Source organism: Macrotis lagotis, chromosome 3 (assembly GCF_037893015.1).
Source record: "Macrotis lagotis isolate mMagLag1 chromosome 3, bilby.v1.9.chrom.fasta, whole genome shotgun sequence".
Lineage (NCBI taxonomy): Eukaryota > Metazoa > Chordata > Mammalia > Peramelemorphia > Peramelidae > Macrotis > Macrotis lagotis.
Window position 1 is genome coordinate 247,254,626 of NC_133660.1, and position 26,268 is coordinate 247,280,893.

Sequence of the window (26,268 nt, forward strand, 5' to 3'; positions counted from 1 at the left end):
TTCCCTTGCTTGTAAAGATTAGTCAATCATAGAAGTTTCCTTACTTTTGGAGAGATATCCTTAGGACAAGGGACCTCCCCAAGACTACCCAAGAGCTGTAAAACCTTTTAGTCCATGAGCAGGGGGATTATTTACTATGAGGAAAGTCTTGGACCAAATTGTTTAGGGACCACCAGTCTCCCTAATAAATTGATCATTCTTGGAACTCTGCCTCAGTAACTTTTTGTTGTTGATTGACTTTTTGTGATCCAAAGAGTCCATGTCTTCCTGATTCTAAGCTCATTCCTCAGCAAGCATAAAGAGGAAAAACTGAGAATTCAGAAATATTCAGAAATATTTCAGGTTTGCCCAAGTGAATTTGATTTTTTCCCATTCTTACCTGGAATGTAATCATGGCTACCTAACTTTTCTCCCTGGATCTAGTTTCTCTCCCTTTAAGTTCCATTGTTCATTAGGCCAGACCATTCAGTCTTCCTTTAAACTTCTTTTTAAGGTTTTTGCAAGTCAATGGGGGTTAAGTGGCTTTCCCAGGGCCACACAGCTAGGTAATTAAATGTCTTAGGTCGGATTTGAACTCAGGTGCTCCTGACTCCAGGGCCGGTGCTCTATCCACTGTGCCACCTAGCTGCCTCTCTTCCTTTAAACTTGACTCAGCTTCTGCCTTTTTCACCTTTCCCTTTAGCTCCTTTCTCTTACTTCTTCATGAGTAGTGTTCATAGATTAGACTAAAAACTCCTTGATGGCAGGATCTGTATTTCTCTTTTCTTGTACTGTTATTCCTAGCATATAGTTCAGGCCTGGCCCTTAACAAATGATATGACTACTGACCATGTTATTCCTTATCCCCCAACATTCATAGGGATTCATAGCTGCTGCTCTTTGTTGCCTGTAGGATAAAATACCAACTTCTCAGCCTGGCATTTAAGGCTTTCAATATTCTGACTGAAACTTTTCTTTCCCACTTTCTTTCTCTCTCTCTCTTCCTCTTTACACAGTCTGCATCCTAACCAACATCTGGGTGGTTCAGTAGATAGAACACTGGGCCTGGAGTCAGGGTTGACCTAAGTTCAAATCCAGCCTCAGAAACTTACTAGGTATAAGACCCTGGCCAAGTCATTTAACCTCTTTGTGGGGCAACTAGGTTGTACAGTGGATAGATCAGCAACCAAGGAGTCAGGAGGACTTGAATTCAAGTTTTGATTCAGACACCAGCTGGGTGTCCTTGGACAAGTCCCTTAACCCTGATTGCCTCACATCCAGGGCTATCTCCAGTTTGTCCTGATTCGTATCTGGCCACTGAAACCAGATGGCTCTGGAGGAGAAAATGAGGCTGGTGACTTAGTACTGCAACTCCTCACTTAAATTAAGTTCATGTATATGATATGACATAACCACTCTATCATGGTCTTTTTCAAGAAGATAATCTAGCCAAACTGTATCAAGAGGAAAAAAACAAGAGGGACCAGGCATCTTTTTTAATGTAGAGAAAAAAAAAAGATTAGGAAGAAAAACATGAGCAAGATCGCTTTGAAAGTTACAGGTTGAATGTATTATATACTTGAAAAAATAAGCAAATTTGCATAATGGAAATCTGTAGTTTCATATATATATATATATTCCTCTTTTTTTCTCTTTTACTCTGAAGAAATTCCCATTTTTTAGTTTGTTTATAGTTTTAAAAAGTTTAAAAATATATTACTAGGTCTTATTATGTAATTCTGCCATATCTTATACTATATGTTTCTTCCTTAAGGATATGATTTCTCTCTCATCACATTCAACTTAGATCAATGCATACTATGGGAATGATGTAAAGACTAAGCAAACTGCCTTCTGTGGAAGGGTGGGGGGAGGGAAGAGAGATTGGGGGAAAACTGTAAAACTCAAAATAAATAAAACCTTTCTAAAATTAAAAAAAAATTTTACTAGGTGCATTTTCCCAACCCATCTTTCACACTCTTTGTCTCCAAAGAGGAATGGGGTACCTTTGATTTTCTTTTGGGCAAAGATTGGTGATTATTCAATTTCGTAGCTTTCCTGTTCTTGCCTTTGCTCATTAAATTTCCATTATTGGAATCCTTGTGCTTATTATTTGTTTTTTTTTTAGGTTTGTTTTGTTTTTTGGGTTTTTTTGCAAGGCAAATGGGGTTAAGTGGATTACCCAAGGTCACACAGCTAGGTAATTACTAAGTGTCTGAGTCTGGATTTGAACCCAGGTACTCCTGACTCCAGGACTGGTGCTTTATCCACTATGCCACCTAGCCACCCTATGCTTATTATTTCCCATGTTTAATTTGGTACAAGAAAAAAGAGAGCTTGCTTTCTAGTTGGGGAACTGATCCAAATCTCATCTCTTTGTGTAATCTTCTTATGACCTTAGATAAATCACTTCTTTTCACTAATTTTCACTTTCCTCTTCTGTAAAATTTCAACCCAAAACTTATAATCTAATGAACTACACCAGATGCTCAGTATCTGTGCTTTTTAAAATTCCTTTTTGCTTAGATGCTCCTGCTTAGATGTTGCATCCTCTATGAAGATATTCCTGATTCTTCTCTTCCTCCCTTCTACCCCCATTTTACCCATGGAAAGCAATTTATTTTGTTTCAAATTATTCTGTTTGTGCATTGTCTTTCTCTTTTGTTCCCATCGCATTGTACAAAATATACTTATTTGTATATATACTTTTAATTTAACTATAGGCTATGATTAATATATTTTCTTGAACTGAATTGACTAATATACTTTCCCAAGCAATATATGGAGAAAAGCAGTCCACCCCAGTATAAAATAACTGAGTGATAATTCTGGTTGTAAAGTCAATTAAAGTTTAATAAAGAGATAACAAAAACAACAGAAACCTTATAAAGGTTGAACACAGAACCCTTGGAGTATACATTATAAAGTGAGTGACTATGTAAATACAAATTCCAGTGTTATAACAATTAAGAGGAAGGAATAAAGGTTTATTAATCAATGTTGGTAATCCTTTGAGGGCACCAGTCTGACTGTCTACAATGTTGGGATCTATTCAATAGCTATCATCTTTATGCGGAACTTTCAGCAGTGTGTCTCTATCCCATGTAATCAAATGCTGCCAAATGAGACTTAAAATACTTTACAAATAATATAAACCTCTTTCCCCTCCCCAGGCCTACCACTTTGAGGATTCCCCCTCTAGCAATATAATTACTACTTATCACTGACTGGCATGTCTGTTATTTAACAAAATGATCAGCTAAAAAAGACAAGCATAACATTATGTCTACAGTCTCCCCTCTGGACTGGAATACCCATGGAGAGTGGGAGTTTATTTCAGTCCACATTTGACAGGCAAATCCCAGGACAACAATTCCCCCTAGCCACAGAAATGAGAATCTGCCACCGTACCAAAGAGGCCATCAAGTTGGGTGTCTCAGACCATGCTCCTTTATACCCGTTTAAACCAAAGTTTTAACCCTTAATTAAAAAAGAAGTAACTGAGAAAGCACAAATTCTTCATTTATTTTATTGGAAAAAAGAGATCAAACTTTGGACTGCCTGGCAGTTATCAACTTAGGACTTCCCCCTTGGGGTTCTATTTTTGTGAATAAAAGACTCAGATTATGAGAAGAAATCCCTGGATTTAAATATTTATTAAACCATAAATATTTAGGTGGTCAAAGACCAGGGAAAGATACCAGAGAGTCAGGAAGTTAAATAATCCATGGTTCCTGTTTTATGGGAGGTCACAGTTCATTAGAGAAGACACACATATAGAAAATGATGATACAAAATAAATCATGTGTGTAAATTGTGCCAACAAAGGAACTATGTGAAATCATGGAGAATTTAGCTACATGAGGAACTTAGAATCATAGAATCTTAGAGTTCAAAAGTGTTCAGTCATGGCCCCTTAGGATCCTAGAGCTGGAAGAGACTTCCAAGGCTTCTACTCTGTGTTCATAGTATAGTTGAGGTATTTGAGACTCAGTGGTTATGGGACTTAACCAAGGTCACACAGACAGTAAGATTCAAGCTTCCATACCCAATAATCATAGAATTTCACAGATGAAAGACAACCTCAATCCTACCTAAATCTCACTTTCAAAAGAATTCCCCATTGTATCACACCTCATAAGTAATCATCTGACCTCTTTTTTTACAATCTAAAATGAGAGAAAATCTACTTCCTCCTGAGAGAGCTCATTCCATATCTGAATAGAGCTAGTTATTAAGTAATTATTCCTGACTTCAGGCTTAAATTTGCCTCTGAAATGTCCCCTTATTGCTCCTACTTATTCCCTCAGTGAGCAAACAAAGCAAATGTAGTCCTTCTTACAACCCTGCAGATACTTGAGGACGGCTTTCATGCCCCACCTCTCAATCATTTTCTCTTCTGTGGGCAATCTCATGGAACATGAACTGAAGGTCCTTCATCATCTCCATAGCTTTTTTTCTGGTTGTGTTCCATCTCTGCCAACTTTAAGACTGTTAAAAAATTATGTCTAAACTAGTTATGACAAACTGATACAAAGTGAAGTGAACAGAACCAATGTAATAAATCATAATAACAATATTGTAGGAAGAACTGTGAATGGCTTGGCTAATCCTAGCAAAATGAAAGAACTGAGAATTATCTTTATATGCAATTGGGAAATGAAATATTATTTGAAAAAAACAAACTGAATGTAAGATTCATATTGTATTGGTATAGTGCCTAAATGAGGAGGAATAATAATCATTACTGATATTTACATAGGTTTTTGTCTTTGCAAAATGATTTATATGAATTATCTCTTTGAATCTTTGACAATTTTTAGAAGGATGTAGGACATCATTCCCCCACTTTTATAGATGAGGAAATTGTCTTTTAAAGAGGTTAAGTGATTAAGAAGAAGCTGAAACAGAATTAAAAACCAGACTGGGAAAAGTGAGACAACCTATTTCACAGGTTTGTTAATTTGATGATTTCTATATACTTTGAAATCCTCAGTCATAAAAGAAAGATTAGATTTATAAGTTATAGAAATTTTAAGATGGATGAGCATTTTAACATTTTCTGTGCTAAATTATATTCAAATCACTAAGGTCAAAAAAGATAAAATCTAACCAAAAAAAGGAACAAGATCTATGGGTAATTGAGAGTATTCTGTGGAATGCTCAAAATCTCAAACCATAGTGTGAATGAGATGAAAATGTAGTTGGAAATTTTAACTAAATATATTAAGCCACAATAGAACATAGTAGATGATTTTCTAAAGTGGTGAAATACAGTGCTGAGACTGGAGTCAGGAAGACTCCTCTCCCTGAGTTCAAATCTAACTTCAGATACTTTCTAGATGTATGACCCTGGCCAAGTCACATAACCCTGTGTGCCTCAGTTTCCAATCAGCAAAATAAACTAGAAAAGGAGATAGTAAATCACTCCAATATCTTTGTCAAGAAAACTCTCAAATGGGGTCACAAAGAGTCAGATATATAACTGAAATGAATAAAGAAGAAGTTGATTGGTAACCAGTAGAGATCTTAGGTATAGCCATTTCTAGTTGGGTGTGACACCATTCATTTAATGCCTGCAGCAGGTACAGCATTTAAATAGTATTTATCATTTTTACTCAAGTGACAGTCTCCTGTATTCAATTTTTAAAAATTATCTTTTATCTTTTTATTACTAGAGGAACAGAGTAGTGAGAAATATCTCAATCATTTCAATTGTAGAGAGCATTTCTTTTCAAGTTCAGATGAGAGCATTGGGGTCCTGCAAAAGGAAGTGACTTGCTCAAGTAAGAGGCTTAGAACTGTGACCCTGCTATCTGTGCTTAGCTTTGAAATTCATTATAGGACCTTACAACATTTTTACCTTTCCTAAAAAGAATTCTTATTTTTTAATTTTTTTTATTTATTTAAGGCAATGGGGTTAAGTGGCTTGCCCAAAGGTCATGCAACTAGGCAACTATTAAGTGTTTGAGGCTGGATTTGAACTCAGTTTTTCCTGACTCCAGGGCTGGTGCTCTCACTGTGCCACCAAGTTGTACCTATTTTTTACCTTTTTGATTGTGTTTTATGTACATTTAAATTAGCTTGTGTTTTGGGGTCATGAACCAGGTGAGGAATAGGAGATTGTGGTAAAATGACTACACTAGTAAGGAAACCAGGGGAATGATGTTTAGGACCCAGAGTTGGGGAGATAAATCCACAAGACAGATAAGTTGCAAAAATACTTATTAAAGATACAGATTTGATTGGCACCTGGATAGAACATGATTCTCTGAATCAAAGGATTGGACACAATCCTCTTTGGATCCTGTCTGACTATATCCCAAAGACCTCTTACTAACTCTATTCTATGCCTCATATACTTCAATTTTGTAAACATTAGAAGCCCTCCACAAAGGACTTTTGTGATTCCTGTTAATTTCTTTTTAAACACAAAATGAGCCTCTTCTAGAATGGCAAGAGCAATGAACTGGAACTCAGGTTCTAATCACAATTCTAGAGGCTCTGGTATAAATCATTATGAAATCTTGATCCAATTATTTTTTTCCCCTAGACCTTAAATTTTCTCAACTTTTATTTCTACAGTCATTCTCAGGTCTAACATAATCCAAGACTATTAATCTCCATACAGTTCCTTCCAGGTCCTAGGCCTCTCTGACCCCAGAGCATCAGGAGGAAAATGTGAGAAAATTAAGTAGACTGGTTGAACAAGCTAGAAGCTGAGCTGACTGGCATCAGTCTAGGGAATATCCATGCCAAATAGGGAAGAAGCAGAGGAGGAATCTGTGATATCCCTCCAGCTATGATTTCTACCCCACAGAATTTGGCTGAGAGAATGATGGCCTGGGAAAGGAAAACATGGTCTTGGACTTCTCCCTTTCAAACTAAGGTAGATAGGGAAACCCAGTCTCAAAAGCAAAGAAAGAAAAAGAAAGCCAAGGAAAGAAAACTTAATATGCAGAGAGGGTGGCTTAGTGGACATTCTGGGCTTGAATTTTTAGAATCACAGAATTTGAAAGTTGAAAGGGACTTTTAAAAACTAATTTATTATTTTATTTATTAAATATTTTTATTACTCTGTTCTTCCCATTAACCCTACCTACACTAAGAGAAACCCCAGAGTCCCAATGTATACCTGCAGATCCAAGGAAAAAAATCCCCACATGAGCCATGTCTGAAAATGTCTGTCTTTTTCTTCATTTTCAGTTTATCTCCTCTCTGTTAGGAGGTGAATGATATTTTTTATCCACATTCTTTTGGATTCATGGTTTATCATTTTGTTGATCAGAGCTCTTAAGTCTTTCATGGTTAATTTTCTCTGTAATGTTATCATTGTATAAATTGTTCTCTAGACTCAGCTCATTTTCATCTGCTTCAGTTCATAAAGATTTTTCCAATTCCCTCAGTAATTATCTTTCATCATATCTTATAGTTCAATAATATTTTATTATATTCATATGTTGCAATTTATCTCTGGTAGGACAGTCCCTTAGTGTCTAAATTTTGTCTATCATGAAGAATGTTTTCTTTTTCTATATATATAAATAAATGCTTTCCCCTTTTCTTTTGATTTCTTTGTGGCTTAGGTCTAGTAGTTAGGTAGCTACAGTTGCAAAGACCTTTTTTATTATTTAATAGTTATTTGTTTTTTTTCCATTTACATGTAAAGATAGCTTTCAATATTCATTTTTATAATATTTTTGAATACCACATTTCTGCCCCCCCTTCCCTTCTCTTCCCCCTCAGGATAGCTAGCAATCTGTTATAGGTTATACATATATAATCATGTTGAACATTAGTTATCTTGTGAAAGAAGAATCAGAATGAGAGGGAAAAAACTCAAGAAAGGAAAAACAAACCAACAAAAAAAATGAAAGTAGAATGTTCGGATGTACATTCAGGCTCTATAGTTTTTCCTCTGCATATGGATGGCATTTTCTATCATGAATCTTTTGAAATTGTCCTGGATCACTGTATTGCTGAGAAGAGTCATAGTTGATCATCACTCAGTGTTAACTCTTACTACAATGTTCTCCTGGTTCTGCTCACTTTCTTCAGCATCAGTTGATGCAAGCCTTTCAAGGTTTACAAAGACCTTTTAATGATTATTTTGTTTCATATCCTAATTTTATAAGTGAACAAGTTGAGTCTCAGAGAGGGAGACTTGTTCAAAGTCACAAGTGAGTTAAAAAAAGCAAGAATTATAATGAGCCAAATCTTATTGCTGCCAGCTAGAAAGTTGTTTTTGTTTTTTTGTTTTTGTCTTTCTACTTTCTACTGAAAAGGCTTTATGTGGTTATCTTTCTGAAAGATTCAAGTTTCATCCTTTTGAACAGAGCCTCACATTTGAGTTCCCCTCACTGGATATATTCACCTGAGAATTAAATGGAATCACTTATCATTGTGTTTTGTAAAAGGGTTCTACTGGATATTCTCTGAGGTCCCTTGTAACTGAGAGGATGAGAGAAATGAACATAGGGAAGGCTACAGAATTGGTGAAGAAGTGGTATGCTTTGAATCATGAAGCTACATAGGTTTTGCCTCTTCTGTCTCCTCATTTAGAAGATTTAAAGCCAGCATGGTAGTAATCATCTGAATTTGAACAAATCATATACACTTTCCTCACCTGTAAAATATTTAACCTAATAATTTATAAGGTAATTATAATAAAATTATGTGTGAGAAGTTTATAAACGGAGCAAAAGTTTTTATATGACAGTTTCGGTTCAGTCTTTGAGTTATGTCTGACTCTTCACAACCACATTGGGGTTTTCTTAGCAAAGATACTTGGCAAAATTTGCCATTTCCTTCACCAACTGATTTTTTTTTTTTACGGAGGCTTAAGCATTAGATCATCAAGATAGTACCATATTATATAACATTTTTAAAAGGCTTAAGTTATATAATGCTGTATATATATGCTATATATTAAAGATCAATTCATACTAAGGTATTGAATGAGGTTGAATGAAATGCATAGACCTAAAAGGCGTCCAGTGATAGATCATTTCAATTAGCAGCATTCTATGCCTTTTATGTAAATATGGTTTTTGTTAATATAACTTTCTTGAGGTTAGGGACTATCTTTTTTGTTTTCTCAGTACTTAGCATAGAGTTTAGCACATAATCAGTACTCAATAAATACTTGTTTGGTTATCACAGATGTAACTGAACTTAAGACCTCTAAAAGCAATTAACATAAATATACATATACACCAAAATTTGTTTCCTTGACTCTGCTTATTTGTTTCAAGGTTTTTGTTTTTCTTTTTCCAGTATGATGAGGTGGAAAGAATAAATATGCTAATTTTTAAAATTTAATTAATTAATTAATTTTGAATTTTACAACCCCCCCCCAGAAGGCAGTCTGTTAGTCTTTACATTGTTTCCATGATATACATTGATCTAAGCTGAATGTGATGAGAGAGAAATCATCTCTTTAAGGAAAAAAGATAAAGTATAAGAGATGGCAGAATTGCATAATAACTTTTTTTTTTAAAAATTAAAGGTAATAATCTTTGATCTTTTTCTCTACAATTCCCTCTTTGGGGACAGATGGTATTCTCCATTGCAGATACCTTAAAATTGTCCCTGATTGTTGCACTGATGAAATGAGCAATTCTATTAAGGTTGACCATCACCCCCATGTTGCTGTTAGGGTGTACAATGTTCTTCTGGTTCTGCTCATCTCGCTCAGCATCAGTTCATGCAAATCCTTCCAGGCTTTCCTGAATTCCCATCCCTTCTGGTTTCTAATAGAACAATAGTGTTCCATCACATACATATACCACAGTTTGTTCAACCATTCCCCAATTGATGGACATTCACTCAATTTAAATTCTTTGCCACCACAAACAGGACTGCTATGAATATTTTTGTACAAGTGACCTTTTTGCTCCTTTTCATGACCTCTTCATGAAATTAGCACTAAATGTACTAATTTAAAAAAAAAGATAAAAAAGAATTAAAAGCCAAAGGGTAAAGGGAAGAGCTTTATTATGGGAAAACAATTGAGGCACACTCTCATGAACATATATGCAAGAATCAAAAAGTGGCATTCAACTTTACTTGCACATTCTGGAGTATAAAGTATTGTTAGCAAAGTTATGACACTGAAATAAGTAATTGTAAATACATAGAAAGTGATTTCTTGAATGAAAGTATAAAGAATCAGAAAAGCTGGGTAATGGCAACAGATTTATTAAATATTTTGTGATGTAAAAAGATAGTTCTTGGTTTTGCTATTGACTCACAGTTTGAAAAGTTGAACAAGTTTCCAGGACTTAGTTTTTATCAGGTTGAGTTTGGTCTTCAATTATTGAGACATGGGAATAGTATGCCTCCAATAGAGTCTTGCTGAGTCAAAGAATTTAGCTATGTTATTTTTCCAATGGATAATTTAATTTATTTTTCTAATCACATGTTACAAAAGTTTTTTAATATTCATATGCATATTTTTAATTAACAAAATCTCTGCCCACTGTTCCTTCCTACCCCCTTCCCTCAGTGGTGAATAATCTGGTGAATATTGTATATACACATTTGTGTTTAACATATTTAACAATTAGTCATTTTCTGTATGACGAGTTAGGATTAAGGGGAAAAGAAAGAAAACCATCAGATAGGAAAGAAAAATGAGAAATTTAAAAAAACTGAACATAATGTTCATTTAGATTGTATAGGGTTTTTTTGTTTGTTTTTCTTCCTCTGGTTATGGTTAGCTGTTCCCCCCCCCAATAGATTAAATTGATTTCATATTGTCTCCATGATCAAAGTGGAGTCAAGGGTTGGATGTTCTATGGGGGAATTTGATGCCAGCTTAGGAAATCTGACTTCTAACATGTTCTCAGAGACCTGCATTGCCCATTCTGAAGATAAATACTGTTCTGATTCTTTACTCAAAAGAGCAGAACTGAGGGATGTATAGATTTCAAAGCTAACAATACAATGATTTAAACTATAACTTAAGTTGGACAACTAGATTTTTCCCCAGGTTATTAAAGGTAGAGCTTACTGACCACATACGACAGTCCATTAGTAGCACAGAAACCATAAAAATTAGCATCTATTTAGAAAATAGGAATCTATCAAGTGGTGTGTGGTAAGGTGAACTTTATCCCCTGCCCTGCCTTCCCCTCCTTCCCCCTTGAGCCCTTCAGAGACATTTTCATCCTATGTTTGGTTTGTGGTCCTTGCCCTGGGAATAAACATCCCTAGCTACTGTCACTGCTGAAACTACAAGCCAAGTCCCATAGAGCTTAATTAAACTCTTTGTTTAATTTTTTAACTGAAAGATTAATTGTTTAAATTTGGGCTTATTTCTTGTCTTTGTATCTTCTGTCCCTGGTGTGTCAAGGATTTTAACAGATACTTTTTGAAGCTCACCTATTCCAATACCAAGTAGATACTGAGCAATTTCCCCTTAGCCATAGAGTTATTTGGCAAGCATTGTTCAGAATGATGTGGCTTGAGTCAGGGTCCTCTATGGGCCCAGCAGAAGCCATCACTGAGTCTGGTTTTAATCTTCTTAATATGGTTTGCTATATCTCTACCATTCAATCATATTTAAGCTGCCTTGTCGATTGAGATGCCACAACTTATCTATCTCTCTAGGTTTTATTTCACCCCTCTCCATTTTAATCGTTACCTTCTGTTTTAATACTCTAAATAATTTATTTTGCCTTAGGTAAGTGATTAAAGAGATTTGATAGATACCCATCTAAAAGTCAGCCTTGGTCTTGTACCCTCCTTTATTGCTGGTCAGATGCCATTAGAATTACTTAAGTTCTAGCTGCCATCTGTACCAGAGGAAGAGGTAATAATGGCAAACTGACCTTTTTTTTTTATCTGTAATTGCTTTTGCCATTTAGATTTGTGATAATATAGATGACTGTAGAGGAGATATGTGCTCAGAATAGATAGGAGACTTTAATCTTTGATCTGTACCTAGTGCTGCCCATGGCCCCAGGTACCTAACATATAACTGAAGAGTTATGATGCTGAATTGGTTTTTGGAGATAAGTGGGCAAACTCTAATAATCTTTATTGAGTTATTGATAAAAGCAGGAGATAAATGATCACCTGTTTATTGAAGAGTTGCCTCCCTAGAAAAGGATAACCTACATTTGTAGGGCACTTGGGGATATCTCCTTGGCACTAAGGATGTATTCTCTGAATATTTTTGCAGAACTGTCTTTTTTGTCTTGTAAGATTCGGGGCAACTGGAAGTCATCAAGGTAGACAAGAATAGGAGGGGTGATGTGAGAAAAGAGCGAAAGAGTGAGGCTTGATATTGCCAATCCTAGAGAATATTGAGGGTAGTATCCTCATGTAATGGAAGGTGGACTGGAACCAGTAAAATAGGGGTCCTGCCCTGGCTCTGCTATGCATAAGCTATATGACATTGGGCAAGTGATTTAAAAATCTTTAAATCTGTGTTTCTTATTTTCAAACCTGGAAGGGTTAGACAGTAGATGACTTATATCATTTATCATTTATTCTCTGATTTTTTTATAAATACTATTTTATTGATATATATTTTTTTTATCTCCCAGATCCACCTGCATCTCCACTCCTTACAGAGAATCATTCTAGGGGAAGCTAGGTGGTGTAATGGATAGAGCACCTGCCCTGGAGTCAGGAGGACCTGAGTTCAGATCTGACCTCAGATACTTAATTATCTAGCTGTGTGATCTTGGACAAATCACTTAACCCCCCCTTTGCCTTGCCAAAATAAAAACATCAAAAAAAATTTAAAACAACCAAAGAGCAATTCTATAGAAGAAAAAGATTTTTAAAATAAAGATGTTTTTAAATCTAGAAAGAATATTTAAAAAATTAGCCCAAAATACATTGAAAAAAAACTGACAATGTGCACAGTGTTCCATATCTATTTCTTTCCCACCCCACCTCTAAAAAAGATTGGCAGCAGATGTGTAAATACTTTTTATTAAACTTACCTTAATGTTTAAATCACTTATTCTCCAAACCAATCAAATAAATATTTATTAAACTACTACAATGTGTTAGCACTGGCCTAAGCCAGTGAATAAAAAAAAAAAGAGTTGCTGCCTTCTAGGAACTTACAGACTAATGGGGGAGACAACACATTAAAGGAGGCAGAAAAGCTTGGGGAGGGGCACTAAATGGTACCTGGTCTAAGATTATCTTGATAGTTTTAACTGAAACAAGATAGTGCAGGAGATATAAATTCAAGAGATGAATTTCAGCTTCTTGAAAAAAAGAAGGCTTTGGGAGGAGTTTGATACCCTACTATCCAGAGGATACTAAATCCAGAGGATAAGAGACAGGGAGCTGGTATCAATTGGGACTTGAGTTGGCAGCCTGGTGATTAGATTAGAAGTGATGAATTTATCCTAAGAGGCATCTTGTTCCATGAAGTTAAAACCATAACTCCTTCATTGTGTAGCCAAGGCAGCCAAGATTTAGACACATTTAAATGGCTTGTACAAGATCACACAAAAGATTTGTGGCAAAAATGGGGTTAAACCCAAGTCCTGCAAATTCACTGTTCCTTCCATTTCACCACAAAGGCTGTCTGTTAATTAGAGAAGATGTAAAATTCTTAGAATTTATTAGTTAGAAGGAGATAATCAGTCCATCCTTTTTTTTTTTTGGTGCAGGTCTTTCTTCAAAAAAATCAAGATTGCATTATTCTCTGTCTTCCCTTTTCCCTCATTAGCCACAATAATTTTGAATTTGTCTTTGACTAAGGCATCAGATGCCCTCCATATAAATTATTCATTTAGCAAATATAATGACCATATTTATTCTCTTCTTCTCAGGGATTGGTCAGGATGTATAGTGTTAGTGATCTATGTCCAACCTCTGCAAAAGTTCATACTCTAGTCCAGCAAATGAATCCTCTATAACTATTCTTTAGAAGGAATAAAGGATCTGTAATTTCATGTTCATTAACTGAGTGATGATCATTCTTCTTCCTTTATGAGGAAATTCCCTGTACTAATACATATGGTTCACTTCTCTATAACTTGGGATATTATTGTCCTCTTGTCTGGAATATTGAAAGGTTAGAATGATTTTCCTAGGTTAAAATAGTCAGTATGTATCAGTGGTGGTTCCACAGCCAGATCTCTATCCACTCTTCTCTGTTGCCTCTCTTCAGAAATGAACTTTAAACTATTGGCTTATCATATCTTTTAGTTATATGGCCAAATCTAAATCATATCTTTTAGTTCTATGGCCAAACCTAAATCATATCTTAATTGACTATATTTTTGGTGGTGAATTGATACAGATGACATGATTTCGTAGAAAAAAATATAGAACCTGGATTCAGGAGAGATACAAGTTGGAATTTAGGTTCTATCCATTTAATCAATTTAATCAATCCATCAGTGTATAAGTGGGGAACCCTTTGACGCTCAATTAATCTATCTGTAAAATGTGGATAACAACACTTGCAACTTCACAGGATTGTTGTGAAGACAGCTCTTTGATAAAACTTAAATGTTGGAGAAATGTAAATTGTTATCAATAGATCTTAGACTAGACATATCAATGGTCTCACAAATGCTTAGAATTGGCACTGGTGTGGAAGGGTAATTAAAAAAGATATTTATTTTTCACAAAAAGGGGTGGACAATGTGGCTTAGTAGATAAAATTGTAATTTTGATGTCAGATTCACCAAGTTTAATTCCCACATCTGAGTCCTGACTGCCATACCAACTATGAGATGAAGGCTGTCATACTGGCTGTAGGACACTAAGCTGTCACCTCTTAACCTCTCAGTGTTCAAGTTGCCAAATGGCTTGGGTAAAGGAATTTTTTCAAGTGTTGTGATTTCAGATCTGAAATCCTAAGTCTGAATCTTAAAAAAAGGGTCTTCATAAATAATTGTCCATTGGCCAATGATTCTTTTGTAAAATGTTTGTAAGCATTGTTTGCAAATTGGTGATCTTTTTATAAAACTTAAATAGTTTAATAGACATAAAATTACCTAATTTCCAGAGCTATCTGGCTACAGAAATGCTGTTGATTTGATATTATTTTAATGAATTTATTATTTACTGGTAAAGTTCTAGGATCCATGAGGAAACAATTTAAAACTTTGATTTTCTGTAATTTTCTGAGATTTAGTTTCTCCTCCTGGATTCTCTCCAGATAGCCATTCTATTTTGTTTGGTTAGGCAATTCAGTAAATAAAGTGGGTCCCCTATCATCTGACCCATGCATGACCTGCTTAAACAGAGCTTAGGGTAGGGAACTTTGTGTTTGCTTAATATTACTTACACTCTTAAAAATATTTTTTTTGTCTTTAAAAAATGCCACAGACATGTCCTGCTATCTCCCCTTTCTAGAACTTTCCCTTGCTATAAAGAGAGCTGAGCAAAACAAATTGAGAGCATGTGTAACATTCAACATCGTAGTGCCTTGGTTCTCTGGAGTAGCAATTGCATTTTCATCAAATATGAAAGCAATATTGGTCATATCTTTTCATCTGCTGCCTTGTAACAATTTGGTTATGTTATTATAGTCATTGTGCATATTCTGTAGGTTCTACTCTCTTTTCTCTATATTAATTCACCTAAGTCAATCCATCAAAGAATGTATGGGGTATATGAACATCAAAATAAACAGTCCCTGTCTTCAAGGAGTTATATTTTACTGTTGGAAGTCTCATGTGGCTATAGAAATACAGAGAAAATATACATAAAAGAACTATCGGAACATTTCAACTGGGGACATTAGCAACTGGTAGGATCAGGAAAGGTGGTGCTTGAGCTTCGCCTTGCTTTCTGAATTATTCAAATATGTTATTTCAGGAGATGCAATAATGTTTTACGAAATCCAAAGCCCACAGTTTTCTTAGGTCCATCTTCAAAACTTGCCATTGAATCTGAGGCAAAATTAAACCAAACCCCTACTGTGTGAGTCAAGGCACAGTTGACATTTAGTTTATACCATGAGTACTTTTGATCTAGTGTTACCATAACCATTGCCACAGTCACCACAAAGTTTCCTAAATCCATAGAGTTAGACAATCTATCCTCTGTGCACAAGCAGGTCATAGACACATTCTGAAGTAAGCTTTCCAGTGGGGTCAGGAAAGCATCCATAATGCTGAAGAGGTTTCTGTTTGGAAGGCAGGGTGAGGTAATGGAAAGTGTTGGATTTAGACTCTAAGAGTTCAAATCCTTGCTCTGAACTTTACTTCCCATATCACATTGAGCAAATCATTTAAATTCCCTTTTTTCTCTTGTACTAGGACTCTAAGGACCCTTCCAACTTTAAATCTTATAACTGCTGTGTGATCATGGACATATCACTTTAATCCTCCTGGTCTTAACCTGTCTTCATCTGATGAGGAGGCTTCAGAGATTTTCTACTCTGTCTTCGTTTTGCAGATGAGAAACAAGTCAAAAAAGATTAGTTGACTGGCTTGAAGACAATGTTGCGGAGTGGGAATTAGAAGCTAGGTTTCTGAGATCTTAGTCATTGTGAAGTCCATTGCAATATGTTCAGTATTAGCTAGGTTAGATTAAAACAGGGAGTGGCTGATAAGGGAATTTGTGTACAAAATAAGAAACTCTGATTATTAAATAGCATACAGATATATTAGTGTAGTGATTCTAATCCCTTCTAATGAGAAAGTTTATGGTTTCCTGTGAGGACCAGATTCCTCAGAAAACTAGGAGCCCTGGTCCTGTGTGTTTGTTTTAGTTATTTTTTTTTTAGGTTTTTGCTAGGCAATGGGTCTAAGTGGCCTGCCCAAGGCCACAACAGCTAGGTAATTATTAAGTGTCTAAGGTCAGATTTGAACTCAGGTACTCCTGACTCCAGGGCCGGTTCTCTATCCACTGTGCCACTGATCCACCCCTTAGTTTCTTTTTTAGACTCATATAGCTAGTATTTTAGCTTATATTAATGATGATGATGCTAGATTTGGGAGTTAGGAAGGTCTTGGTTCATATCCTGTCTGGGTTATATGCTAGCTGTGTGAATACATGGAAGTAAGTGTATCGCCCTCCTTTGGGCTTCAACTCCATTATAAAATGGTGGACATAACTGAAGTATTTATTTTCTAGTCTTTTGTGGGCTCAGATTAGATGATGACTGTAAAGGTCCTAAAGATTGCAGATCCTAAAGATTATAAAATGCCCATCATTGAGGATGGCAAGGATTAAATGACATTCAGTTAGTCAACATGGTTGAGAGTTTGGCTTCGAGAGCTCAGTTCTGTAAGGTAGCTAAAGGGAAAGTCCCAGCTGAGACCTAACATCCTAACTATTCAGCATATGACTTTCTCTTGTGTCCTGTTTTAGCTAGTGTCTTCAGGGAGTAAGTAGCCCATGGTTCTTGTATAATCTTCAAAATTAAAACAATAAGCCCTGCTAATTGAATCACCAGCAAACTTTTTATTAATTTTTTTTTTTTTTTTAGTTTTTGCAAGTCAATGGGCTTAAGTGGCTTGCCCAAGGCCACATAGCTAGGTAATTATTAAGTGTCTGAGGCCGAATTTGAACTCAGGTACTCCTGACTCCAGGGCCGGTGCTGTATCCATTGCACCACCTAGCCACCCCCTTATTAATTATTTTTAAAGATTTTATTTATTTTGAGCTTTACAATTCCCCCCCTAATCTTCTCTCTCCCCAACCCCAACAGAAGGCAATTTGCTAGTCTTTACATTGTTTCCATGGTATACATTGATCCAAATTGAATGTGATGAGAGAGAAATCATATCCTTAAGGAAGAAACATAAGGTAAAAGAGATAGCAAGATGAGACAATAAGATAGCAGTTTTTTTCCTAAATTAAAGTTAATAGTCCTTGGTCTTTGTTCAAACTCCACAGTTGTTTTTCTTCATACAGATGGTATTCTCCATCGCAGAGAGCCCCAAATTGTCTGTGATTGTTGCACTGATGGAATGAGCTAGTCCATCAAGAGGTTGATCATCCGCCCCCATGTACCAGCAAACTTTCTAATGAGCTACCTCAAAACCTTCCCTGCTTCTCTGCCTTCACACCATTCCATTTCCCGTTTTCATATCCAGCCATTCTTTACACACAGTAGTTCTTCCTTGTGGCCCAGAAAAGGAGATTGTTTTCCACCAAATCCCCAAATATTCAAAAATGAGCATTTCAAAACATCTTCCTTCCTAGAGTAGTCAGAAGGTTCATAAAATTGCATTAAGTATCTGCTTTGTGATAATCACTGGAGATACAAAAAGAATAGAACTTTTTACCCTCAATGAGAGATCACAAACCACCACAATCTATAGGAAGGACAAATCAGAATGAATTAAAAGAGGAAAAGCTTGAGAATTAAGGGGGATTGGGAAAGGCAGATGGGATTTACATCAGATTTGAAGGAAGTTAGAAAAGTCAGAAGGGAGAGATAAGGAGGGAAAATGTTGCAAACATGGGGATCAGGTGGAGAAAATGCACAGAGCTCAGGAGATGGAGAGTTGTATTTGAGGAACAGTTCTCTAATTCACTTAATTATAAGGGACGGTACAATATTTTTCCTTCCCTGCTATCCTTGAAGCTGGTATTTCTAGAAATATTTCAACTTTTGTCTGATTTTGAACTTCTCTCATGGCCTGAAACTTCTTCACCCTAGAATATCAATTTTTCCCTGTGGATTTCTCAATCTTTGTAGTGGAGCCTAGGCATTTTTACTTCATTTTAGTTTTTGCAAGGCAATGGGGTTAAGTGATTTGCCTAAGATCACACAGCTAGGTAATTATTAAGTATCTGAGGCTAGATTTGAACTCAGGCCCTCCTGACTCTGGGGCCCATGCTCTCTATCCACTGTACCCATGCCTAGGCATTTTTAGAAGTAGATGAATAATTGAAAGATCCTTAGCAAATGCCTCCTAAATAAAGGATATAGCTAGGAGTTGGCTGCAGTATGTGGTCTCTTGGTAGGTTAAGCCTGGTCTAGGGATGCAAGCAGGAAGACTAGATATAGGAGATGCATGTTTATTTGTCTTGAGTCTGTCACCAATCAGAGTAACATGGGTTCAGGGGATAGTTCTAAAGTTGAGATTTAGCACAACCTGTCTCAAGGAGAGACTTGGTAACTTCTGACAGGTTAGTGGTTATCCATGCTTCCTCCAAGATTCTCCCTCATATGCTAGATGCCTTTAGAGAGTGCTTAAATTTTCTAAGCCTCCCCATATTTGATCCCCATCCCAACCCTTTGAGTAGGTATTATTATAATTATACCATTTTACAGATAAGGTCACTGAGGCTGAAGGAGGCTACAGAACATTGTCAGGATCATACAGTTAGTAAGTGTCTGAGGCAGGAGTTCATCTGAGCCCAGAATGCTATCCATTGTTTTGCCTAGCTTCTGGAGTTTCCTGTTTTGGCCACCTCTTCACTGTGTTGACTCATGGAGAATGCATTTCATTCAAACCCCCAAGGGCCCTTTCCACTTGAACTGTTGTCTACCTCTCCTCTCCTTCCTATGCAGGGGCAGCCTCCTTCAAATTATCAAAGTATTTATTTTCAGGATCTGTAATTTCATCCAGTGAGTGCTCTTTTGTAGTTTGCTACTCCTCCTAGGTTTGCTACTGCTCTAGGGAACGTCCTTTGTGAATTGTGACCCAAAACTTCATTCTTCTGTGGTCAGTAAGGAGATGCTTCTCAGAAGTTAGTTTGGCTCACCCTCTGCACAATTGCGAATTGCCATGGAGTCCCTTGGCCTATATTCACAGTGTATGCAAGGCTTCTAGCTGATTCTGTTAGTGCTGCTCTCTCCAGGTTAGGGGTAGGAAGAAGAAAAACCTTCTGCATCAACAACATGACTAGACTTCTTTTTTGTCTAATATATTTGTACAAAAGTTTCAAATAGCTTTTCTTTAATTTTTGTATTGGTTTGGCAAGGATTAGTAGTTCTTAATAAAAGCAAAAGATTAAAAACACATGTACATTTATATGTATGTATACATATATATATATTTATGAGCTGTATGGAATGTCTGTCTGGATTCCAGGATCTTTCTCCTCTGCTGTGATAAAACATTGAAGAATGACGTTAATGGAGGCTAACCCCACCCCATTTATGCATTTGGTAGTTTGAGAATAAACTTAATGAACAAATACATTGTGACATCGGGGTGACTAACTATGATTACTTAGGTATCCACAAGCAATATTGGCATAACTGGTTCACTTAAACAGAGCAATGAGCTGTGATGTTATTATATTATTCTGATAAAAAAATCAAAACAAAAAACCCAACAGTTCTTTAAGCTAAAAAGATATCATTGAAGGGTTTTCCCTTCTGACAGTCTCTCATTTTGTATTTTGTTAACCAGACTGTTCTTGCTTCATGCTGATAAGGTATTCATTCACATTATTGCTGGACTGCCAGTGATTTAGCCTCTTAAAAATGAGTATATTACTTGACAATACAGAGAATCTTTTTTTTTTAAACCTAGTGATTAGAATAGCCAGCTCTCCTGTGAGGGCACATGATATAGGAAGGATACTGTACATAGGAAACTAGACTGAAATTTGGAATCCTTGGGTTTGAATCCTAGCTCCAACTTTTTACCAGTGAAGTTAGGCTAAGGATAATCACTAAATGCAAATAATGAATTTGGCATGCATTTATTAATTATTTGATATATCTGATAATTTCTCTGAGTCTGTTTCCCTCTACAAAATGAGATCATTCCATTTATTAGACCAGTGCCTCAGGTAATTCACTATAGCTAAGTTGCAAAGAAGGTACCAGTCTGCTTCATGTGGAGCACCCTATATAAAAAATCAGACATTGTTATTATTGTTGTTACTTCCATTATTAGCATCAACAAGAATATTTGATCCACATTTTTGCTTTTATTGATTCCTTCTGTTTTTATAACAATCATTTCTAGTTTATACTAGTTATACCCTTCTAGTTATACTATATATCCTCTTCCTTCCAATAAATGAGCTCTCCATGATGACAGAAACACAAGCAAAATCCATTAATTCAGTGATCACATTCTATACCCATAGTCTGTAGGTACTCAGCAAAAAAAGGGAGTAGAATTTTTTAAATTAAAAATATTTAATTGTTGGCCTTTTTTATACTGCAGTCTCAATATTTTCTATTTTTCACCATTATACCCAATATTCTCTTTTGATTCTTTTCCCCTATATTTAATATCCTCCTTTGTTAGGAACACAGTGACTCATCTCAGTTTTTTCTCTTCTTTAGGGATCACTGGTGTAAATGTAAGTTGTAAGAAAATTAAAGAATTATGGAAAGATGACTATTAAACATTAGGAGGGTTTAAAAGACTGAAATTCTCAGGTGAACCCCCCCCAAAATCCATTTTAGTAGTACATTTTCACCTTTGTTATCTGGGTTCTTGTGTTGAATCTCTTATTTATTCAGGTTGTTTTTGGCCTAGGGATATATCAGGGAATAGAAATAGAACCCTGGTCAAGATGGGGGCTGAGCCAAGAATAGGAGACTTAAGTGGGAATGTGATTAGTTGGAACTGTATGGGAAGAGTCAGTAGAAGTATGGTCTTGGTAAATATACTGGAGTGGTTTGCTATTTCCTTCTCCAGCTCATTTTCCAGAAACTGAGGCAAACAGGGTTAAATGACTTAGCCAGGCTCATAACTAGTATTTGAGGACAGAATTTAACCCAAGAAGATGAATCTTCCTGACTGGGGATCCAGCCCTCTATCCTTTGGCATAGCCCAAATTAGGGACTAGGACCAGATCTAGGATTTCATTGCTGTTATGTGTTGAGCTCAGTTGAATTAAGTCCTTCTGCCTTGTAGGTTGGCACCTTCATGAGAACTTATAGTTTTGCATAGATTTCCATAGGGATTTCCTTCCCACTTTCCTAGGTTGAGGGCAGGTCTTAATTCACTTAAATTTAGGTAGTTAAAGATTTTTAGAAAGGTTGCAAAGAATAATATGAAAAATGTTAAAAATAGTTAAAATTTATATAGTGCTTGCTGTGTGTTAGGAACCATGCTAAACCTATTACCTCATTTGATTCTCCCTGGGAGGGAGATGCTATTATTATCCACATTTACATATGAGGAAACAGAGGCAAACAGATTCAGTGTCTTGCTCTGATACTAAAGCTTGTCTAAAGCCAAGATTTGAACTTAGATCTTCCTGACTCCAGAAGAGGCACTGCACCACTCTGCTGCCCCAAATCTAGCTATTCTAGATGCTCTTGTCATACATACCAACTAGCCTAGGAGGGAGTATTGAGGAAAATGGGGAAGCTTTCTTTATGGAGGGAAAAGGTCTGCTTCCATGACTAATTCCTCTATTGACCATAACAGACCATACCTCTCCAAACATAGCAGTCAATCATAGATTCATTAGAGGAAACTGGTGCTTCTGGGTTCAGTTCTAGGTCACTCAGATAAAAGGTTAGACTCTCAGATCATAGATGAAAAAAACTCTGTGTGTGTGTATGTGTGTGTGTGTGTGTGTGTGTGTGTGTCCCCTATGGTTTGGACAATGGTTTTTAGAGCAGCATGACGAGAGGAAAAGAGCCTTGATTTCCTCATCTTAAAAAAAGAGCCAGTCAGACAAGAAAAACCTAAGGTCTTGGCCAGCACTAAATCTGGTGGTTCTCCTTTCAAAAAGATCTCTGAATTTCATTAATTTGGAAGTTTTTTTCCCAATGATGTTAATTGAAATCCATCCCATGCCTATCTATATAGCTGTTTCCTTGAGCAAAATATTGAAGGAATCCAAGGACCTCCCCTACTCAAACATGGTTTTCCCAAAGTTTGCCACTAAAGTTATTTCCAGATTATTTTTACATCTTGTAGAGGAGTTTCCTGGCTGACCACCTATCACCTTTCACCCTCACCATATAATTGACCTATTTTTTTTCTATCATACAATTACTTGATATCATCTGCCCTTGGACTTTGAATTTCCTCTTTGGAAACCAATAGTTGATTAAAGTTTATCAGTCATCAAAATAAAAGACCAAATAACCCTATCACATGAAGTTCTATATATTTCCCTCAAGCTGGTTCCTCGTTCTTTACCTGACTTTTTAATGTGGCAGTTATCAAGTTTGTTCTTGCCCCCATTTTTTTCTACACTATACCATTCTTTAACAACTAAGATTGATATCAGCTATCACCACATCTATACTGATACTCAATGATGATATTTTTATATAGTATATGTAATATATTAATATAATACTATATTAGTATAGATGTGATGAGTATATACATATATATGTATATATATGTGTGTGTGTGTGTGTGTGTGTGTGTGTGTATGTGTGTATCTCAGTCATTATCTTTTCTCAGGTTTTACCTCTTCTTTACCAATTGTCTACAAGACTTGTCCACTTGGATGCCCCACCAACATGTTTAAAACTAGATTTTCTTTAAATCCAGTCTTTTTGATTTTTGCTGTTTCTTTCAGTAATACCACTTTTAGCTCATACATGTCTCTCTCATTTGCTTCTAATTGGGTGATTCCAGCTTGGGAACATCTCATATCAACACACCCCATCAGAATACCACTGCCAATACTCCAGTTACATAAGCCTCCATTACCACCTATCCAAATATTCTTGTAACCTACCAGGTCTTTCTGCCTCCATTGATTATTTCCCTCCCATTCCTTCTTCATATCATCACCAGAATAAAATCATCTCCTTTAATGAAAAGAGTATTTAAAAAGTTTCAGGAGCTGTGTTTTGACCAACTAAGGAAAATTTCAAATCTTTTACCTGACATTCAAGATCCTTTATAATCTGATCCTACCCTACCTTTCCAGTCTTTACTCATTACTCCCCTTCATACAATTCTATCTCAGAACCAAGCTTGAGGTATGGCCTGTACTGTTTCATATCTCTGCCTACCCATATACTTTCCTGTCCCTGAAATTATTTTCCCTTGTTCTCTTTACATATTTAATTCCTACCAGTTCATTAAGTGCCAACTTTAATGTTCTCTCTAATGTGAAACCTGATTTTTGACCACCACCATTAGTAACTTCCTCCCTCAGATTTTATATAGTAAATTTTTTAAACTTCTCTAATGCATTTACGTGGCAGCTAAGTGGCCTAGTGCCAGTCCTGGAGTCAGGGAGAGCCATCTTGCTGAGTTCAAATCCAGCCTCAGACATTTACTAGCTTGCCCAGACCCTGGGCAAATCACTTAACCCTGTTTGTCTCATTTCCTCATCTGTAAAATGAGTTGGAGAAGTAAATGGCAAACCTCTCCAGTATCTTTGTGAAGAAAATCCTAATTAGGGTCATGATAAGTTGCACAAGACTGAAATGACTAAACAACGCATTTACATAATTTTGTTTTTAGTTTTTTGTTTTCATTTATATCATTTTGTAATCCTATGTTACCTATCTACCAGACTGTAGGCTTCCTGAGGGTGTGAATGTATAACTTTCTGAAGGCCTCCTCAGTACTCTGGGGTATTGCATTTTCATGTATCAATGAGGGAGGAAAAGAGGAGTGTTCTGAAGGTCATGTGAGTTCACTGGTGTGGAGAACTTCTAGTGTGGAAACTCTCTATCAATGCAAATTTGTTTCAAAAATATAATTTAATGTCTTAGAATTGTCTTGTACTGTAAGGGATTATGTGATATGTTCCATGGTTCTAAACCTTGGATGTATCTGGGATAAGTCTTGAAATTTGAATTTTCAGCTCAAAAGACATTTCTCTACATCCCACATTAAAACTCTATATTTCCATAGTAGATGTATAATAAGCTTGCCTTTTGCAAATGATCATGAAGTCCATTTAGGTCAGAGACTGTGTCATTGTCAAGGACCCGGTCTGGAGACAATTTTAGATACCTACTAACTGTGTGACACTGGGCCAGTTGTTTTATTCCTGTTTGCCTCTGTTTCTTCATCTGAAAAATGGAGATAGATAATAATGGCACCCACTTCTCAGGGTTGTTGTGAAGATCAAATGAGATAATATTGGTAACATGCCCATTAGCTACTATTGTTATCATTATTCTTTATCTTGTGGCATACCTGGAGCTTCCCAAGCTTGTGTTTAGTAAATATGGAATGCTTGTTGGCATATAGCAAATTATGGGAATTTAGATGTCATTGGCTGATCCATTGGGTTGGAGTTTGGGATCTGTGAAGAGAAAGCCAAGTCATTCTATATACATTCTATCAAACAATTCAGCTCTTGCCTTAAAAATTTCCATATTGTTTTCTCTTTTTAAGTGCCTTTTATGAAAAACTTAAGGAGATGAGTTAACACTTGAACATTTCTTAGAAATTGTTGAATAGGGGGCACTAGATGATGTAGTGGCTAGAGAACTGGCCTTGGAATCAGGAGGATCTGAATTCAAATATGGCCTTAGACATTTGATATTTGCCAGCATCATGACCTTGGAACTGATTGTGTTTCTTACCTTGGATGAATGACGGATGAAGACAGTGATGCCAGGGGAGGAGGAGGAGAGCTCTCACATTCAATCCAATTTCTACCAAGCCCTGAAAACAATACTTCCAAAGCTCTGGTTATTTATGTTTTCTGGTGTCCTGGAAGACAATAGAGTCAGGGGCTTCAGAGCTTACACTAAAGATGTTATGGAAAATTCACTGCCTGCTAGGCTGTTAGTTAATACCATCTTTTTTTCCCTTGAAGATGATATTGCTGTTCTCACCAAGTTCAAGTCCACAAATCCGGAAGGTATTGTACTAACCAGAAATAAAGCTCTCTTGTTAATCACACCATTAATTGTTTGTATTGTGCCTTGCTTTGTTCTGTCACCACCACAGCCTTCTTCCTTTTCCCAGACGTGGAAAACCCATTGCAGTTCTTCTGAAACCCAAACAATAGAAAATTCATCCACTGATTCCTTCACTAGCCTTTTATTTAGTATGTGATAATGCACCAGGTTCTGAGGGATCTTGAGAAAGAGAGACGAGGAAAGCTATTTTACATTTAAAAGACTTAAAATAATTTTTACTGAATCAGTTTTATTTTAGTTTATTTCAGTTATTAAGCACTGGATTTATTATATTTAGGAATTAGAGGACTAGACCCCAAATCAGAAAGATCTGAGAGTCAAATCTACTCTCTCATGTCTATTAGCTGTATGACCCTATAAAAAATAATTTCTGCTTGCCTCAGTTTTGTCAATTATAAAAGGGGATAATGATCACCTACCTCATAGGGTTGTGCTGAGGATCAAATGAGATAATATTTGTAAAATTGCTTAATCTAGTGCCTGCCATCTATTGGTATGAAATACAGAATTTGCATTCAATTCCTGCCTTATGACTTTGGGCAAGTCACTTCACTTTTCAGTTT

The 26,268-nt window shown here is 36.2% G+C and overlaps 1 protein-coding gene and 1 pseudogene across 10 annotated transcripts in view; one reads left to right on the forward strand and one right to left on the reverse strand.

Annotated features, from left to right (window-relative positions):
- Nucleotides 1-26,268, reverse strand: part of LOC141518397 (TIP41-like protein) — a 222,997-nt pseudogene that overhangs the window by 100,262 nt on the left and 96,467 nt on the right.
- LOC141518396 (anoctamin-5-like) overlaps nucleotides 1-26,268 on the forward strand; it is a 141,070-nt gene that overhangs the window by 29,899 nt on the left and 84,903 nt on the right. For 3 of the 10 annotated variants that reach the window (XM_074230389.1, XM_074230379.1, XM_074230382.1), the window contains exon 1: nucleotides 1,860-25,644. The exons of 2 other annotated variants lie outside the window; for them this stretch is intronic. In XM_074230389.1, coding sequence (XP_074086490.1) covers nucleotides 25,380-25,644 — 265 coding nt within the window. In that variant the 5' untranslated portion in view covers nucleotides 1,860-25,379. Of the gene's footprint in view, nucleotides 1-1,859; nucleotides 25,645-26,268 lie in introns of those variants that run through there. 5 more of the 10 variants (XM_074230388.1, XM_074230384.1, XM_074230380.1 and 2 more) reach the window with 3 other exon arrangements.